At 41.5% G+C, this 19894-nt stretch overlaps 1 protein-coding gene across 1 annotated transcript in view; it reads left to right on the top strand.

Moving 5' to 3' along the window:
- Positions 1-19894, top strand: part of CALCR (calcitonin receptor) — a 261291-nt gene that overhangs the window by 157815 nt on the left and 83582 nt on the right. The window contains exons 4-5 of the mRNA XM_075922361.1: positions 3294-3404; positions 17877-17989. Of these exons, the coding sequence (XP_075778476.1) occupies positions 3294-3404; positions 17877-17989 (224 nt within the window). The remainder of the gene's footprint in view (positions 1-3293; positions 3405-17876; positions 17990-19894) is intronic.

The following is a 19894-nucleotide window of genomic DNA, read 5'->3' on the forward strand; positions in this document are numbered from 1 at the left end:
TTTTGGGAGAAGGTTGGGCACATTTTCCATTCTGGGCCACAAAACTCCTAGGGCTGGTCCTGTGGAGTAGTGATCAAAAGAACAAACAAAATATTGGGATGTATAAGCAATGAAATAGAAAATAATACCGGTCACATAATGCTGGTAAACAAGGGGCATCCTCACCAGGAATACTCAGTTCAGTTTTGATCACTCTTATCTCAAAAAGGATATAGCAGAAATAAAAATAAGTTAGAGAAGGATGACAAAATGATTGCAGCATTAGGAGATTTTATGTGAGGAAAAACTTAAACATATGGGACTGTTCAGAGTGAAGACAAAGAGGACATTAGGTTTTGGAAATAACAAATAGTATAGAGAAGGGAAATTGGATATGTTATTGTCATAATATAAGAACAAAAAGAAATTTGATGAAACTGAAACCTGCCCAATTTATGGCATCTGTTGTGGATTAAAGAAGCTAGTTATACACCAGAGGTGTGCACTCAGTGCTTTTTTTATAAGAAAAAAGGTGCTGGTACTCGGGGGCAAATTTGTTGAGGAAAAAAAAAAAGGAAAGCCGAGCTGCCCCAGGAAAACAGGTGCCAGTACGCATGGGGGAAATCCCATTCCCTTTCTGTGGGCTGGGAAAATAGTTGACGGTATGCTGTTCCGGACCGTACCGTCAGAAAAAAAGCACCAGTGTCACCTATGGGACTTATTGCCACAAAATGTTATTACGCCCACAGAATATTACTAAGCGCTGTGAGATTCAAAAAATGATTTTAGATATGTAGGTGTTTGAAGTCTGATTTAAAGTGTTTTGAAGTAATTGGAAAGGCTCCCCTCAACTTCAATGGGCATATGGTTCATGTCAATAACATGGACATCCATAGCTATGTTCGATAGGATAAAACCAGTCATTTAAGATATAAGATATAAGAGATATAATCCCCTATGTGTCAGGGTATAAGCAGACCTCTAATTGCTGGGCATTAGGGGAAAACAGCCTCTATGAGCAGCTTATTCTGTTCGGCCCTGGGTCTGCAAGCCTGTGTAGATTCACCCATGTAAAAAGTACCATTGGCTTCAGTGGCACTTGTGTGAGTAGGTAGAAGTACACACATGCTTAAGGGTTTGCAGGATCAGAGACTAATTTCCACTGCAGGATTTCTTGCAATTTCTTCTGCCGCACCTCCACTACGGACAGGGTAAAATAGATGGATGCTGGTCTAGAGTAGTGTGGCAATTCCTGTGTTCTGCTGACTGACAAACTAGACTAAAGTTGTCATTTCAACATAGCTGGGTTTGATATAGGATACGTCTTTTTTTAGTCCTTATCAAGATGGTGAGAATAAACTGAGATGATATCATAAATGAACTGATTTTTTCAATTTGATTCTACAAAGAAAACAGGGGTATGAAGCACCATAAAGTGGCTCTAAATACCTAGCCAGCAGATTGCCCTGGTGCAGGAGTTGCAGAAGTTAGCTATGAGACTCTCTCCTTTGGTTTAGCAGCTGTGTCAGGAGCAGAGCTTTGGCATGCAAATCTGTGGTAATTCCATGCATTACTGCAGCCTATGGGGCAACCCAGAGGGAGGGCCATAACTTAGATCCCCAAGGCTGTTTATTTCTGGAGCCTCTCTAGCCCTTGAAGAAGCACAGGGCTGGAGGACATGCAAGTGACTTCAAGCCACCACAGTCTGCCTTCAAATTGCAGCACAGTATCTCAATCTAAGTAATTTTGAGAGAAGATTTTTCTCCCCTTCATCTTCGAACTTGTATTATTCCTGGGCCAGTTATAATTGATTATTCTCTTCAAGTTGTCACTTTTCTGTGTTATCACTTAGATGTGCATATCCGATATGTCCAGTGGAGAAAAATTGTCTTGTTATTTTCCTTGAAGGAAAGGCTGTATGGTATATTGAAAAATAATTTTTTTCCATATCAAGACATAGCAAATGTTTTTAAAATTAAAATCAAAGCTTCCTATACAGTCTAGACAGCAATGTCTTTCAGAAATGCTTTGCTTCTGCTATTTTTCTCTGCTTTTGCTTTTACCAACGAATTCCTTAAACTCATGAAAATATATCTCAGATCCCTGGAAAAGGGCAGTCAAAACATAACTATTTGGAGGGTATGCAATTCTGTTCCACACAGAAGTAATATATCATGGTTTGTTAATAACCTGAACAAGTAATTTAGCGCATCTGTGTTGATAATGGAAAAAAATAAACACACGTGGATTCTTATATAATGAGAAAACAAGTGGTCCTAAAAAGAAAAAATTCACAGTAAATTTCAGCTGAGAAATTAAATTTGAAACATCCATTTTTAGACAACAGATCTACTGAATTAAATATCTACTATGGTAAAAAAAAATTGTGTGTGTGTGGGGGGGGGGGGAGGGAAGCGTGGTTCACAACTATGCTGCTATGAATAATCTCTCTTTTTGTTCCTAGTACGCTTTAAAGTTATTTTGTTTCAAATAGCCCTGTGCTACAGTGCACTGGGGAATCTTTAGTGTGTACCTGCAGGGTCTACATGGACCAATTCATGCACCATGCATTAATGTGCTATAGAAATCACACCATAGTAGTCCACATTGAGCCCCATGTAGACAAGCCTTTAAATACCATTTCTGGTGGGGAGGCGTATTTATTTGTTAAGTACCAATTTCATTTACTGTTTGTTTTTTTGGATTGGAGTTTGTAATGACATCTATTGGTTAAAACCTGAAATCGTGGGCTATTACTGGGTAAAGCTCTAATCATAGACTGTGACTTAAAAGCCACAATTTAGCCATTAACATTTAATATAGAAACCTGCATATTCAAAAGTGAATTTAGCTGGGCATGCCTCTAAATGTTTAAGTTTCAAGATTTACACAACCAGAGCTTGATTTTTTCAAAGGTGCTAACAAACTGAAGGTATACTACCCACGGGACAAAATCCCCAAATCAGCCAAGTATTTTAGCATGTGCTTAAGTGCTTTGCTGAATATGAATGGACTGCTAAATTGGGACTTTAGGTTTTTCAGGATCAGATCCTATACTGAAAGTTCTTTTCAGAAAATGGTGTAAAAACAATCATTTTTCAGCAAGGAGGGTACCACCAGCAACAGGTCAGCAAAACCAGTCAGAGATTAAAACTTGCATCTGAATGCACTTTAAAGTGTAGCTGGAATTTTATTTTGCCACATGAAGAACTCTGTACTGTGCAACAAGTGGACAGCCTTTTAACTGGGGGGAGTAGAACAGAGTGGGATCTTACTTTTTTTAATTAATTGTCACATTCTTCCTAAATGGCTAGGTCTGTTCTGTAACCGAACTTGGGATGGATGGTTGTGCTGGGATGACACACCTGCTGGAAGAGTGACTGCTCAGAATTGTCCAGACTATTTTCCAGACTTTGATTCAACTGGTATAGTATTTCCTTTAATCTTTTATCTCTCATAAGGAAGCCTTTGGAGTCTTCATGTTGTTGAAAAGATGCATGTTTCTAATAGTTTTAGAGCATTGTGAAATCTCAGAGATTCTTAAATGAAAATGTACCCAGTTGTGTAGTCAACTCAGGATGTTAACTTATTCTTAAATTATAGCATACATTCATTTCACTTATGGAACATGTTCATTTGACAGCTCTGAAGTCATCTGCTGGATAATTTTAATATCTGCTTGCAGTAATAGTTATCCCATTTTAGACTCTCTGAGCTGAGCAGCAGATGTTAAGTCTAGTGCTGTTGTGTTCATAAAATAAATGCTTCTAGGTATTCCTTTCCATCATTTTCTACTGGCAACAACAGTTTACAAAGCCCATGGAAGAACAGAATCAGAAATGACTTTTATAGTACCACAGAGTCTCTGTGCAGATTGTTTGATGAATTATTCATAGAAATAATTTGGAACCAAAGAGATAGAGGGAATGTATGGCTCCAAAACATTTTGGAGAGGTTTAAGTAGTAAATAGAAACCTTGAAAAATATACATGTGGGGGTGGGAGGTATGTGATCTAAGTAATGAATGTGTAACTAGGACTTTAGATAAGTATTTTACTCTGCTAATTTTGGCATTATTTGAAGGAAGTCACAATTTTGTTCTAAAATTGAATGATATTTAACAAGGAGAATTACTTTATGCTTCATAGTACTGAGGAACTTTGGATAACCCTCAGGCAAAGTGTGCCATTTTTAGCTAAAAATAATGTGAACAAACGTTTTATTGGTTATATAATTCTAAACATTAACAGTCATGTATAATGAGGCTTTAGCAATATTTACATTCACTTGAGGCAGAATTAGTTCTTTATTATGTTCAGTGAATTAGTTGCACATTTAGAAACATAAGAAATGTCATCCTGGATCAGATTCAAGATCCACTGATTATTATTTATTTGTTTATTTGTATTATCATGCTGCTTACGAGACCCAGTCAGGGATGTAGGCCCAAGTGTGTTATTCACTTTACAAATACAGAGAGTTTACAAGTCTAGTATACTGTCTTTGGCAGAGGCCAGCAGCAGATGCTCACAGGAGGAGGGAAGAATCTTGTCCAAATAGATCTGCCACCATTTCCCCTTTCCCCAAACACACATTAGGTCTCACCTAGGTCTCTAATTATTAAATATTAAGTTAAGCCCTAAAGCTCAAGGTTTAATCATGCTTGGAAAATTATTGCAGTTCATTATGATATCTAGATATTCTTGATATTCATATAACTATCAAATCCCTTTTTTATTCTAATTGAGTTTTAAGTTTCAAAGACTTCCCGGGACAATGAATTCCACAGTTTAATCACACAGTGTGTGGAAAAATATTTGTGTGGTTTTGAATTTCCCATTTTTAAATTTCAGCAAAGGTCCTCTTGTTATCAAACAGGCATAAGAGAAGTTCTAATCTAGCTTCTCTAGACAATTCATTATTTTATATATCTTTTATCATATCCCTCTTATTCATCACCATTCTAAGCTAAACCCTCTAATTTGCTCAATCTCATTTTTAGGGAATGGGATGAAATATAATATTTTCCTGTTGAAGAAAAAAATCAGTATTTTGGCACAGTTGCCTTGAGAAGAATGTATTCAGAGATTCAAATATTCCAGCCAGAATAGGTGAATGACTTCTGCCTAATTTTGAACTCTGTTGGACCTCATTGTTTAACCATTCAGTATAGGTAAGCTCATTTCCAGCTGGGCTATAACTGACTCATTTGGAACTCCATCAGACTCAGAAATCCAGGGCTTAAAATCATAGTTGCAGAATATAAAAGTATCTCACATTGGTATTTACACAGCACCCTTCTCTTGTAATTTTAATTATAAATTGAATCTTGTGGGAGGTCTATGTTTCTGTTGATGGTGCCTGTCAGAAAGAGCAGTTGTCACTTGTTCTTCATTTACATTGTGATATTGCATCTGTACATAGCATTTTAATTTTGAAGTGTAGCTACTACAGCAATATTTCCACTGTAATCATCCTCAGGGCAGTACAAAGAAAACTCTTCCCATCCCCCCACCTCCTGTTATTACATGGTCAGCAGCTGCAATTTCAATTCCTTTTCCTTTTTGTTGTTAGCACATTTTCTTAAAAGAAGAACTGTCAGGCATCATGAATCCCTTTCATCATGAAGATTCATTTTAAGTGCTACAACCATTAGATTTTCTTTTGACGCTTTCCACTCCTAAGTACACGTTCCAGTTACTAAAAGTCTGCTGCTTCCATGGTTTTTATGGTAAACCAATGAAAAGCAATCCTGTTTCATCTCTATTCCATATGCTCTTGGACTGATAACAAAAACCAGATCTTGGTTGGTAAAGAATTCACCCTCATAGACATCATCGGCCTCATCACGCTGTGTTTGGATTGTTATAAAGTAATGCTTTTTCCAGTTCTCAAGCCATCTGTTGCTAGTTTTAACATCTTGCTTTCCCACCTGGTTTGCCATCTCCAATGTCTTGTTTTGTACTTATGGTCCCTGTTACAATAACATTATTCAATCTAACAGTTTAAACCACTCATATAGAGAAGGCTACATTGGAAGGCTACCTTCCTCCACAATTTGTCCCTTTAATTTCAGTGGAGCACTTTGTGGAATAAGTAAAAGTGGCAGAACCAACATGAGTAAAAGTGGCAGAATTTAACCAATACTGCTTCAGTGCTCTGAAGAAGGACATTGATAAATTGCACAGAACTCAAAGAAAAGCTACATGAATGATTAAAGGATTAGAAGACACACTGTACAGTCACAAACTCAAGGAGCTCAATCTATTTAGCTTATCAAAGAGAAGGTTAAGGGATGACTTGATTACAATCTATAAGCATCTTAATGGGGAACAAATATTTAATAATAGACTCTGCAATCTAGCAGAGGTATAACACAATCCAACGGCTGAATGCTGAACCTAGACAAATTGAGACTGGAAATAGAGAGTATATTTGTAAAGGTGAAAGTAGTTCACCATTGGAGAAATTTACCAAGGGTTGTTGGTAGATTCATCGCTGACAGTTTTTAAATCAAGATGGGATGGTGGGGAGGGTATAAAAAAAGTGCTCTCAAAATTATTCTGGTGAGTTTTATGGTCTGTTTTATACAGGATGTCACACCAAGTTAGATGATCACAATGATCACTTCTGGCCTAAGAATATTTGAATTATAATAATTTCAGGATCCGTTAATGCAGTGAACACCTTCTAATTTATGGGATCTGTTTACAACTATGGGGGGGATCTTTTTTTTTTCTATTTTCCTACTTGTCTTACTGCTCTAAAGTTCATGATGACACTTACTGTGTTCCATACTCCACACTTCATTTAGCATCTTTCTGTGCTCCTTTGTTAGCTCATTAATCTGCATCTTCATCAGTTTGCACCATTTCCCTGACATAGTGACCAGCTCATAAAGTGACATAGAGCAGGGTTGGGGAACCCTGCGGTCCACACACGTTCTGTCATGGTTAGCCACTGGCGGGCTGCCAGTTGGTTTGTTTATTGGAGCATCCTCAGGCGTGGAGCTCCACGGCTCCCGTTGGCTGCAAATTGCTGTTCTCAGCCAATGGGAGCTACAGGAAGCAGTGGCCCGGCCCACGCCACTTCCCACAGCTCCCATTGGCTAAGAACAGCAAACTGTGGCCAATGGGAGCTGCAGAGTTCTATGCTTGCAGATCCTCAAGTAAACGAACCATCTGGCAGCCTGCCAACAACTAATTGATAAACTATGTGTGGCGCACTGGCCAAAGATTCACCCCTCCCCACACTCTATGTCACTTTATTAGGGACTACAGCATGATTTATAGGTGCTACACGTGCCAACATGTATTCAGAAGTTTGTTTTACAAGTAGCTGCTCATGACATTATAAGTTACAAAAGTATGAGGGAGACAGGGAATCTTGTGGTGACTAGAATCTTGCTATTGTGAAAGGAGGAAACTATTACTTGGAGGGGACAAAAGCTCAGGTTGAACTGTACAGAGAAATTGTGTTTGGGTTTGGATTTCAAGTATTTACTTTCAATGAACACTTGTTTCCAGTCAACACGTTGCAGTAAAATTTCAGATTTAGTTGAGGAAAAAAGAAGTCTTCGTAGTGAATAAGAGTTTTATTGGCAAATCATTTAAGCATGTGCATCCCTTTAAGCAGGTGTTTTCCCATTGGCCTTTAAAAGCATTTTTAGTGTTTTGCTTGTTTGGGGCTCTAGGAAGATTTGCAGTGCATCATATACAAAATCACTGACCGCTAAGGTGCTTGTAATTTTCTTATTGGGTAATATCTATGTGTAGCTTTGAATACTAGGACAACCAACCAAAGAATAAAATATGTTGTGCAGCATTCTTTTTGGTCTTTGCTACTTTCTGCATTCATAACTTGAAAAATGAAATTGAGTCTGGTGGTAATAGATAGTCTAAGCATATGCATTTTAGTTATCCACTTCTATGCACATTGGATTTGAGTAGCTCAGAAATATAATCTCTCACTGACACTTAACTAGGCTTGGAAGGATTAGATTTTTATCAATAAATGTTGATAAATGTCAATTTCACCACACGCATACACACGCAATGACAAAAATATATTTCCATCCATATTAATAGAAATTTATAGATTGGCAAAGTAGGAAAAATGCTGTTTGAGAACTTTTTAGAGTTTGAATTAAGGCAAAAATGTTGACGTGTGATGTTGGCACTTTGTGTTTTAACATTTATAAAGTTTTAACTTTTTTAATCTCAATATCTATGGTCAGGGCTCAACAAACTATACAATCTACTCGCACATGGCGAGTAGATTTCAGCCACGTGCCCCGTTCATTCACGGCATGCGCATGCGCAATGTGGCTCTTGCGCATGCACAGTACGGGGCTGGCAAGCGGTTTTTGCCACCGTTTGTCAAGTCCTGTCTATGGTTATTAAATTATTATTGTCTGACAATCACATTGTCTGACCCTCCATAATTTCCTGCAAATGTGAAAATTTAAATCAATAATAATCCAAAAAATGCTTAAATCCATAATTTTGCACAACAGAAAAAAATTAAAATTGCTTAAAAATAAACATTGATATTTTCTGATGAAAATATAAAAATAATTGTTCCAAGCCTACACTTGATCTTGACAACTAAAGGAAACAGTTATAGCATGAAAAAACAAATAAGATGGGACTATATTCTTGAGAGGAATACAAAGAAAAACACCAATTTGCCTTCCATTGATTCGTCTGCCACAGTTATAGCTGGTGTAAATGGATATAGTTGGATTTGTTTCAGTAAAGCTATGCCAGTTTACAGCAGCTAAGAATGTGCCTCATAGATTTTAAATCCCACAAGAGACCATGATGATAAGTTATTCTGACCAATCACCTACAGATTTCTGTATCTCCTTCCTCATGACTCTACTCATTACCTTTGCTCTTTTCTGGATGTATTTTTTTTAAAAATATTCAAGCATCTACAAGCTCTTTCAATTCTGCCCTGCTCAATACAAAATTACTTCTTAGCATTGCAATCCCTTTTTCACATGGAACATTTTGTGCAAAATAATAATCCTTGAATACTGCATGCTGTTCTGGTCACCCTATCTCAAAAAGATTTATTAGAATTGGAAAGGGCAACAAAAATTATTAGGGGTACAGAATAGCTCCTACAAGGAGAGAATAAAAAGACTGGGACTATTCAGATTAAAGAAAAGAAACAACTACGAGGGGATATGATAGAGGTCTTTAAATTCAGAAAGTGAATAAAGAGACGTTATTTACCTTTTTACGTAATGTAAGAGCCAGAGGTCACCCAATGAAATTAATAGGCAGTAGGTTAAAAACAAACATAAGGAAGTACTTCTTCACACAGTGCACAGTCAACGGCTACGTCTAGACTACATCCCTTTTTCGTAAAAGGGATGCAAATTAGACGTATCGTAATTGCTAATGAAGCGAGGATTTAAATCTCCCCCACTTCATTAGCATAAAAATGGCTGGTGCTTTTTTTCCACACGGAGCTTTGTCAGAAAAAAGCGCCAGCCTGGACGCTGATCTTGCAGAAAATAAAGCCTTTTCCGAAAGATCCCTTATGAAATCAGGGATAAGGGATCTTTCAGAAAAGGCTTTATTTTCTGAAGGATCAGCGTCTAGACTGGCACTTTTTTCTGACAAAGCTCCATGTGGAAAAAAAGCGGCAGCCATTTTTATGCTAATGAAGCGGGGGAGATTTAAATCCCCGCTTCATTAGCAATTGCGATACGTCTAATTTACATCCCTTTTACGATAAAGGGATGTAGTCTAGACGTAGCCAACCTGTTGGCTGGAAGTACAGCCTCAGTTTATATGCATTTTGAGGTGACATCTTTTTGGTCAGGGTTAAATTTTAAAAATAATTGTATCAGCTTAATTATCTGTATGCTTGTCCTCACCACCTTCTACATCTTTTCCCCCTCATCTCTCTCCTGGGCACTTCTATTCCTCTTTTCATCCTGACTGATCATAATATTTTTGAAATAATTATTCTTTTCCCCAGGGTACAAAATTTTATATATATATATATATATAGGCTCAGCTTCTCATGGATTTTTCCGATATGTTTTTATTACGATAATGATATTGGAGTTGAAGCTTTATATGAGCTCCCATCTGATATAAACATTTATCTGAAATATTTTCTCTACAAATAATTTATTGGTGGACATACAGAAATCAGATGCTTTGTAGAGATCTCAGATATTCTTCAGTCTGTGGGCTATACACAGTGATATAAAGCAGGATACACATCTATCCATAGAATGACAATACAGTCCAACTACTGGCATTTGTTGACAGAAAAGAAAATATTTTGTAGCAATAATAAAAAAATTAGAAGCTCACAGTTGTCTATCAGCAGAGTTGATCTAACAGTGAAAGAGTTGATCACTGAAAACAACTGTCAAGTTTATTGCACAGGGAGTCATGAGGCAGTATATTGTAATATGCAAATTACTGCAGTCTTATTGATGAAAAGAGTTGTGACTTTAAATCTTCACTAATGTTAGCATGAATGGCTTTTCATACAAAATTATGTTTCAAGAATATACTGTTTATTGCTCCTTGTTAGCTAGTTTAAAATATTTCAGTGCTCCAATCAGGGAGCAGAAACAGTGTCATATGATTTATTCTCAGCCTATGATACTGAATAGTCCAAGTGAATAGTTCACTATCAAAACATAATATTTTCAATAGTTCATATCATTTGAATATTCCACAGGCTGCCACTGTAGTTCCCCTATTATTATGCAGATATAAGACTCATCCTTCAGTCATACATGATTTTATTATTTTCCAATCTCTCTATTAAAAAAAGTTGCCTGACATTGTAGCCTACTGCCTGATCTAGAATGGCTCTAGTCCCATTGCCATAAGAGTTTCTAGCAAAACAACTCAGTGCAAAGCCTGAATTAAATGGCCACTACTTCACTGAAATACGGAATAGTAGAAATAAAATGTTTTTACTGTGAGAGTTAATAAACAGGTTGTACCTCCCTCATCTGGGACTCTCTGGTATGGCAGCATCTGTGGTCTGTCAGGATCATAGAATCATAGAATCATAGGACTGGAAGGGACCTCAAGAGGTCATCGAGTCCAGCCCCCCACCCTCAAGGCAGGACCAAGCTCCATCTACACCATCCCTGACAGATGTCTATCTAACCTGTTCTTAAATATCTCCAGAGAGGGAGATTCCACCACCTCCCTTGGCAATTTATTCCAATATTTGACCACCCTGACAGTTAGGAATTTTTTCCTAATGTCCAATCTAAACCTCCCCTACTGCACTTTAAGCCCATTACTCCTTGTCCTGTCCTCAGAAACCAAGAGGAACAAATTTTCTCCTTCCTCCTTGTGACACCCTTTTAGATATTTGAAAACCGCTATCATGTCCCCCCTTAATCTTCTTTTTTCCAAACTAAACAAGCCCAGTTCATGAAGCCTGGCTTCATAGGTCATGTTCTCTAGACCTTTAATCATTCTTGCCGCTCTTCTCTGTACCCTTTCCAATTTCTCCACATCTTTCTTGAAATGTGGCGCCCAGAACTGGACACAGTACTCCAGCTGAGGCCTAACTAGTGCAGAGTAGAGCGGCAGAATGACTTCACGAGTTTTGCTTACAACACACCTGTTGATACAACCTAGAATCATATTTGCTTTATTTGTAACAGCATCACACTGTTGACTCATATTCAACTTGTGGTCCACTCTGACCCCTAGATCCCTTTCCGCCATGCTCCTTCCTAGACAGTCGCTTCCCATCTTGTATGTATGGAACTGATTGTTCCTTCCTAAGTGGAGCACTTTGCATTTCTCTTTATTAAACCTCATCCTGTTTACCTCTGACCATTTCTCTAACTTGCTAAGGTCATTTAGAATGATGTCCCTATCCTCCAAAGAAGTCGCAACCCCACCCAGTTTGGTATCATCTGCAAACTTAATAAGCGTACTCTCTATCCCAATATCTACATCATTGATGAAGATATTGAACAGTACGGGTCCCAAAACAGACCCTTGAGGAACTCCACTTGTTATCCCTTTCCAGCAGGATTTAGAACCGTTAACAACAACTCTCTGACTACGGTTATCCAGCCAATTATGCACCCACCTTATCGTGGCCCTATCTAAGTTATATTTGCCTAGTTTATCAATAAGAATATCATGCGAGACTGTATCAAATGCCTTACTAAAGTCTAGGTATATGACATCCACCGCTTCTCCCTTATCCACAAGGCTCGTTATCTTATCAAAGAAAGCTATCAGATTAGTTTGGCATGACTTGTTCTTCACAAACCCATGCTGGCTATTCCCTATCACTTTATTACCTTCCAAGTGTTTGCATATGATTTCCTTAATTACCTGCTCCATTATCTTCCCTGGGACAGACGTTAAACTGTCCGGTCTATAGTTTCCTGGGTTGTTCTTATTCCCCTTTTTATAGATGGGCACAATATTTGCCCTTTTCCAGTCTTCTGGAATCTCCCCTGTCTGCCATGATTTTTCAAAGATCATAGCTAAAGGCTCAGATACCTCCTCTATCAGCTCCTTGAGTATCCTGGGATGCATTTCATCAGGACCTGGTGACTTGCTGACATCTAACTTTCCTAAGTGATTTTTAACTTGTTCTTTGTGTATCCTATCTTCTAAACTTACCCTCTCTCTGCTTGTATTCACTACGTTAGGCACACCTCCAGACTTCTCGGTGAAGACCGAAACAAAGAAGTCATTGAGCATCTCCTCCATTTCCAAGTTTCCTGTTACTGCTTCTCCCTCCTCACTAAGCAGTGGGCCTACCCTGTCCTTGGTCTTTCTCTTGCTTTTAATGTATTTATAAAAGGTCTTCTTGTTTCCCTTTATGCCTGTAGCTAATTTGATCTCATTTTGTGCCTTTGCCTTTCTAATCTTGCCCCTGCATTCCCGTGTTGCTTGCCTATATTCATCCTTTGTTAGTTGTCCTAGTTTCCATTTTTTATGAGACTCCTTTTTTATTTTGAGATCGTGCAAGATCTCCTTGTTAAGCCAAGCTGGTCTTTTGCCATATTTTCTATCTTTCCTACACAGCAGAATTGTTTGCTTTTGGGCCCTTAACAACGTCCCTTTGAAATACTTCCAACTCTCCTCAGTTGTTTTTCCCTTCAGTCTTGCTTCCCATGGGACCTTACCTACAAGTTCTCTGAGCTTATCAAAATCTGCCTTCCTGAAATCCATTACCTCAATTGTGCTGGTCTCCCTTCTACCTTTCCTTAAGATCATGAACTCTATTATTTTGTGATCACTGTCCCCTATACTGTCTTCCACTTTCAAGTTCTCAACTAGTTCCTCCCTATTTGTTAAAATCAAATCCAGAACAGCTTCTCCTCTGGTAGCTTTTTCAACCTTCTGAAACAGAAAGTTGTCTCCGATGCAGTCCAAAAACTTATTGGATAGCCTGTGCCTCGCTGTGTTAGTTTCCCAACATATGTCTGGATAGTTGAAGTCCCCCATCACCACCAAATCTTGGGCTTTAGATAGTTTTGTTCATCATGAATGTTCTTGGACCAGAGAGCCACAAGGTCAGGAGTCTAGTGTCGGGGGGAGTGGCATTCGGAAGCCCTGCCAGCAGCAGGTCTGGCAGTCCACTGGGATCAAGTCTGGTGGCAGTAGGGCCGGGGCTGGTGGAAGCGGGGCTGGTGTCAGACATGGCTGACCAGAGCTGGAATCCCACCCAGGCCAGAGACAGGGGGACTGTCCGGGCTGGAAGTGGAGTTGACAATGGGGAGAGACAGCAGGCTCGAGGGTCAGGGGCAGGGGACCGTCTCTGGTCCGGTAAATTCCCTCGTTCAGGACAGTCAGGTTCCAAGGATGCCAGACCAGGGAGGTCCAACCTGTAGTGGGCATTGGGAATGACCACATTGCAACTGATGAGGCAACTGATTTATTATGTGGGGCAGGAAGAGTCACTGAAGCAAGAAATTCATATAAAACTCTTTCAAACGCTAATCATCCCAAACATGATTAGACTACCACATCTCAGGTTTATCACAGGCACAAACATCTAGCCTGTCACTAATTATTTAAGAACCTCCAACTTCACTGAGGTTATGTCTAGACTAGTTCTGCCGTGTCCTAGGAACGCATCTGCCTTTCCGGAAAAAATGTTGGAAAAGCTGATGCGTTTTTTTCAGCATCCCAGTAAATCTCATTTTATGAGGAAGAAGGGATGCTCTGAAAGAGGGTTTTTTTCCCCAAAATTTGGCCCTGTGTAGACGGGCCAAATTTTGGAAAAGCCTCTTTTGGAAGTAAATTGGAAAAAGATACACAATTTGTGTACCGCAAATTGAGTTTCTTTTTCCGATTTATCTTTGTAGTGTAGACTGAAGGCCTTTGCTTGCTGCCTGGGAGTCAAACTTACTAAGTGACTTATTAGAAGAAGGAAGACACACTGATCAGTAGACTAACTTCACACACTACACTTTCTGATGAGGGAGAATGAATGAGAGAAAGCAGGGTGCAGTAAGGGGATAAAGAAAAAAGCAATCAAAGCAGGATAAACTATGTTTTTTCTGGGCTAAATGAAAAGTACTAAACACATTACAGGCAGTCCCCGAGTTACGCGGATCCGACTTATGTCGGATACGCAGTTACGAACGGGGCCCGTCTCCCTGGTCTCCAGCAGACCAGGAAGACGGGGAGCAAAGCGGCGGAGCACGCGGGCAGCGGACAGCCCAGACGCGTCTGGGCTGTCCGCTGCCCGCGTGTTCCACCGCTTTGCTCCCCGTCCCCCTGGTCTACAGACCAGGGAGACAGGGAGCGAAGCAGAGCAAAGCCGCGGAGCCCGAGGGCAGCAGGACAGCCACGGCGCGTTTGGGCTGTCCCGCTGCCCCAGTGCTCCGCGGCTTTGCTCCGGACGCCTGTGGTGCAGCAGCTGGGGCACTGCCGGTTGGTCCCGTAGCGCCGCTCTGGGCGCTACTGGACCAACCCGGCAGCACCCCAACTGCTCTGCCCCAGGCGTCCTGATTCAGCTTCTGCTGGTCAGTTTCAGTAGCGGCTGAATCAGGACGCCTGGGGCAGAGCAGCTTGGGTGCTGCTAGGTTGGTCCAGTAGCGCCGAAGAGCGGCGGCGCTACTGGACCAACCCAGCAGCACCCCAGCTGCTCTGCCCCAGGCGTCCCCAAGTCAGCTGCTGCTGAAACTGACCAGTGGCTGACTACAGGAAGCCCCTGCCCTGGGCTTCCTGGAATCAGCCGCTGATCAGTTTCAGCAGCAGCTGACTTGGGGATGCCTAGGGTTCTTAAGTTGAATCTGTGTGTAAGTCAGAACTGGCGTCCAGATTCAGCCGCTGTTGAAACTGATCAGTTTCAGCAGCAGCTGAATCTGGACTCCAGTTCCGACTTACATACAGATTCAACTTAAGAACAAACCTACAGTCCCTATCTTGTACGTAACCTGGGGACTGCCTGTATTTCCCTCTGACCTGCAGAGCACAACCCAGACATCAGTGTACAGAGATGGATGTTAGGAATGTTATGCTCCATAGCATATCAGCAAAGCTTTATACATTGTGCGGTACCATAGGATAATCAGTAAAACTCTGTACATTGTGTTCTATAGTATAGTAACTGTTAATCTCTATTTATGACTGCAAACTCATTCCAGCTTTAGATAATATCTGGCAATGAGTATAATGGGAAAGATGCTATGAATGCAGTCTAAGATTATCTCAAAGTTAAATTGATGGAAGGCTGAGATAATGTGTCCTTTTTTTCTCTGTATTGCCTGTGCACGTACTGATTTGAAAGAGTAGGTCCCCAGAGCTCGCAGCTATTTCAAGACTGTTCTTTTTTAAAGCATGTAAAATGTACTATTTCCAAGTCTTCTATTTCTATATAATGCATATGTCTAGTCATAGAAGGATAATACACTCTGTATAAATCTGTGTTTTGTCAGTGCATTCACTTGCTTTTTCCATTAGTGTGTGAGGGAAATGAATCACACAATATCAGAAATCAAGAAGAAAATAAACAGAAAGAGTGTATATGTGAAAATAATACTAACTGTTCTGTAACGCTGTGCTGATTTGAAATGTTGACAGTGTGGCTATTGATCTTGTAAAACTACAAAGCTAGATTAGATTAACTTTAAAACAACTTTCTAAAAACATGAACGTTAAAATACCCTATTTTTCATAAAAGAAGAATTCCCCACTGACCCAGAAAACAACAGCCATTCAGAGCTATTGCCCGAATCTGCAGTCCTTGCTCACTCAGGTTTTCCTTTGAGTCCCAGGTGAGTAAGGATTGAACAGGGACAGCAGGATTTGGCCCAGATACTGATATGTAATTGCATAATGTAATTGTACAGCATGATGCCGGTCGGGGGATTGGAACAATTTTTATAATGGGGGTATTGAGAGTCATTGAATCAAACTGTAAGCCAGGTATGTAATGGAAATCCCTTCAAGCCAGAGGGTGTGGCAGCACCCCTGCATCTTTAGCTCCAATGTGCATGATGGTGGAGAATCAAGCTGGAGTGCTCAACACTGAGTGGTTGGGGCTATGTACACATGTGGACAGGATGCCTACACACATAAATTAACTAAACAGACTTAACAGACAGGGTACGTCTATACTTGCTCCCTAGTTTGAACTAGGGCTGCAAATGTAGGTGACCAAAATTGCTAATGAAGCGCGGGATTTAAATATCCCGCGCTTCATTAGCATGATCTCGCTGGCACGTTACTCCGCTCAACAGCTGTTTCGAACATGAAAGTGCGTGCCGGGACACGTTATTTCAGACCAAACCCCATTTGTTTGAACTAACATTACTCCTCATTTTTGGAGGAGTGACATTAGTTTGAACCAAGGGGTTTGGTTCGAACTAACGCATCCCAGCATGCACTTTCACATTCAAAACAGCTGTTGAGCAGAGTAATGCGCCAGAGAGATCATGCTAATGAAGCATGGGATATTTAAATCTCCGCTTCATTAGCAATTTCGGTCACCTACATTTACATCCCTAGTTCAAGCTAGGGAGCAAGTGTAGATTTACCCACACAGCTAGTCACCATTTCAAATGAAATTGGATAAAATAACTGTTTGCTATCATATTTGTCCACACTAGGTTTTTATAAATCATCAGGGTACTTACTGAAGTTTTCACAAGTGGTACGACAAATCTCGAACTCTCATTTGTAGGCAAAACTCTTGTTCACTTGACTGAGTTTGGGGCTTAGTACAGATTTCTCTCTCTCACGCACATATATGTGCGTGCACATATACAAAGCACTGCCAGCACAGTGACTGCATTGCCACTACTCTAGCTCATGGGCTGCATTAGAAGACATTGCTTGCTTTGCTCTCACTCCCAGTTACTTGCTTTGCCCATGTTGCTTGCTTTAGTCACATAGGTTATCAAACCTACTGGTATTTGTCTGATCTCTGGCCCCACTGCTCTGTCTCGGAGACAGCAACTGCAAAGTATAACTGCAAGAGGTAAAGATTCCCATTTACGGCCTCTCCATAGCTAGATGCCCTTCCCTCCCACATCTTGAAGTTCTGCTAAAAAGTTCACTCCTTTTGTGCCTGTTTAGTGGGGGGAGGATCTTCCCCTTAAGGTCAGGGTTTCAAAAATCACTCGCACCATCAAACTACATAAAGCACAGTTGGGTATGAAAACTGAGACTGGGTCAACATATCCAGATGTGCAAAGACAAGGGTATGTGTTTTTGAATTAGCGTCCTGGTGTCCAGGCATATGTACTTTTTGCTGCCACTGTTCAATTTGCATGTTTGTCATTGCTCTCACACAATGAATATAACGAAGCAGCTCAAAATTGCTTTTCATTACATAACATATCGCAACTAAATTAAGCGTGGATTTTGTAATGGTCATGCACTAAAACAGTGGCTATTGCATTTTGTTGACAGAAAGGGCTTCAAAATACTGTGATGAAACAGGAAATTGGTTCCGACATCCAGAGAGCAATCGGACTTGGTCCAACTATACACTGTGTAATTCCTTCACCTCTGAAAAATTGAAGGTAGGTCCTGATTAACATTTCAGCTTTTCCTGAGTCTTTTGTTGAGCTAGGCCAACAGCAAGTTATCTGTGATAAATGTATACGATCTAAAATGTAGCCAGATTTAGTGCAGATTAGCTGAAGTCTTGACAATGTAAGAGATGATCCAATTGCTTATTTTTTGAATACTTCCACCAAGGTATGTTTTTACCAAGTATTTTAAATTTTATATTGGCAAGCATATGAATTCTATGGCTTTTAAAGGGAAGCATCATCTTCAATCATTATTATATTTCAGTGGACTACAGGCAGTCCCCGGGTTACGTACAAGATAGGGACTGTAGGTTTGTTCTTAAGTTGAATCTGTATGTAAGTCGGAACTGGCGTCCAGATTCAGACACTGCTGAAACTGACCGCCAGTTCTGACTTACATACAGAATCAACTTAAGAACCCCAGGCGTCCCCAAGTCAGCTGCTGCTGAAACTGATCAGCAGCTGATTCCAGGAAGCCCGGGGCAGAGCAACTCTGCCTCGGGCTTCCTGTAGTCAGCGCTGGTCAGTTTCAGCAGAAGCTGACTTGGGGACGCCTGGGGCAGAGCAGCTGGGGTGCTACTGGACCAACCCAGCAGCACCCCATCTGCTCTGCCCCAGACGTCCTGATTCAGCCGCTGCTGAAACTGACCAGCAGCGGCTGAATCAGGACCTGGGGCAGAGCAGCTGGGGTGCTGCCGGGTTGGTCCAGTAGTGCCCACGGGCGCTGCAGGACCAATCGGCAGCGCCCCAGCTGCTCTGCCCCAGAGTCCAAAACAAAAGCCTGGTCTGCTGGGGGGGGGGGGGAGCACACTAGCTGCGCCCTCCTCCTCCCCCAGCAGACCAGGGACACGGGGAGCAGAGCCACAGCGGCAGCGGGGTGCCGCGCCTCTGAGGCTTTGCTCTGGCAAAACCTCAGAGGCGAGGGACCCCGCCACGGCTGCGGCTTCAGTCTGGGTGCCTGTGGTCTGCTGGGGACGGCCCCCAGCAGACCACAGGCACCCGGACTGAAGCCGCAGCTGCGGGGGGTCCCGCGCCTCTGAGGCTTTGCCAGAGCAAAGCCTCAGAGGCGCGGGGAACCGCCGCTGCTGCCGCTCCAGTCTGGGTGCCTGTGGTCTGCTGGGGACGGTCCCCAGCAGACCACAGGCACCCTGACTGAAGCCGCAGCCGCGGGGGGGTCCCGCGCCTCTGAGGCTTTGCCAGAGCAAAGCCTCAGAGGCGCGGGACCCCCCCACGGCTGCGGCTTCAGTCAGGGTGCCTGTGGTCTGCTGGGGACCGTCCCCAGCAGACCACAGGCACCGGGTCTCAAGGGGCAGGAGCAGCGGTTCCCGCGCTTCTGAGGCTTTGCTCAGGGGCACCGGAGCAGGGGCACCGGAGCAGCTTACGAACGGGGCTTTCTCGCCCCGACTTCCGGGGCGAGAAAGCTCCGTTCGTAAGTGTGGATCCGACGTAAGTCGGATCCGCGTAAGTCGGGGACTGCCTGTATAGCAATCTTAGACCTTAATACTGCATATTCTTGTGTTTAAGGTGGCTTTTCACATGAGCACATTCATTTTCACATGAGCAACTCCCCTGAAAGCCATGAAACAATGCATTGCATTTGCTCTCTCTAAGGGTGTGTCTAGACTACAGGGTTTTGTCGACAAAAGTGGACTTTTGTTGACAAAACTAAACCTGCATCTACACTACCGCTGAGTTCTGTTGACGTAACGTCAACAAAACTCAGCAGTTTTGTCGACGCTGGTAAACCTCATTTTACGAGGAATAACGCCTTTTGTCGACAGAGTTCTGTCGACAGAAGGCATTATTGCATCTAAACTGTCCTTTGCGTCCACACTGTCATGTCGACAAAGCGGCTTGTTTTGTCGACAGAACTGAATGTAGTCTAGACGCTCT

Source organism: Pelodiscus sinensis, chromosome 2, assembly GCF_049634645.1.
Source record: "Pelodiscus sinensis isolate JC-2024 chromosome 2, ASM4963464v1, whole genome shotgun sequence".
NCBI lineage: Eukaryota > Metazoa > Chordata > Testudines > Trionychidae > Pelodiscus > Pelodiscus sinensis.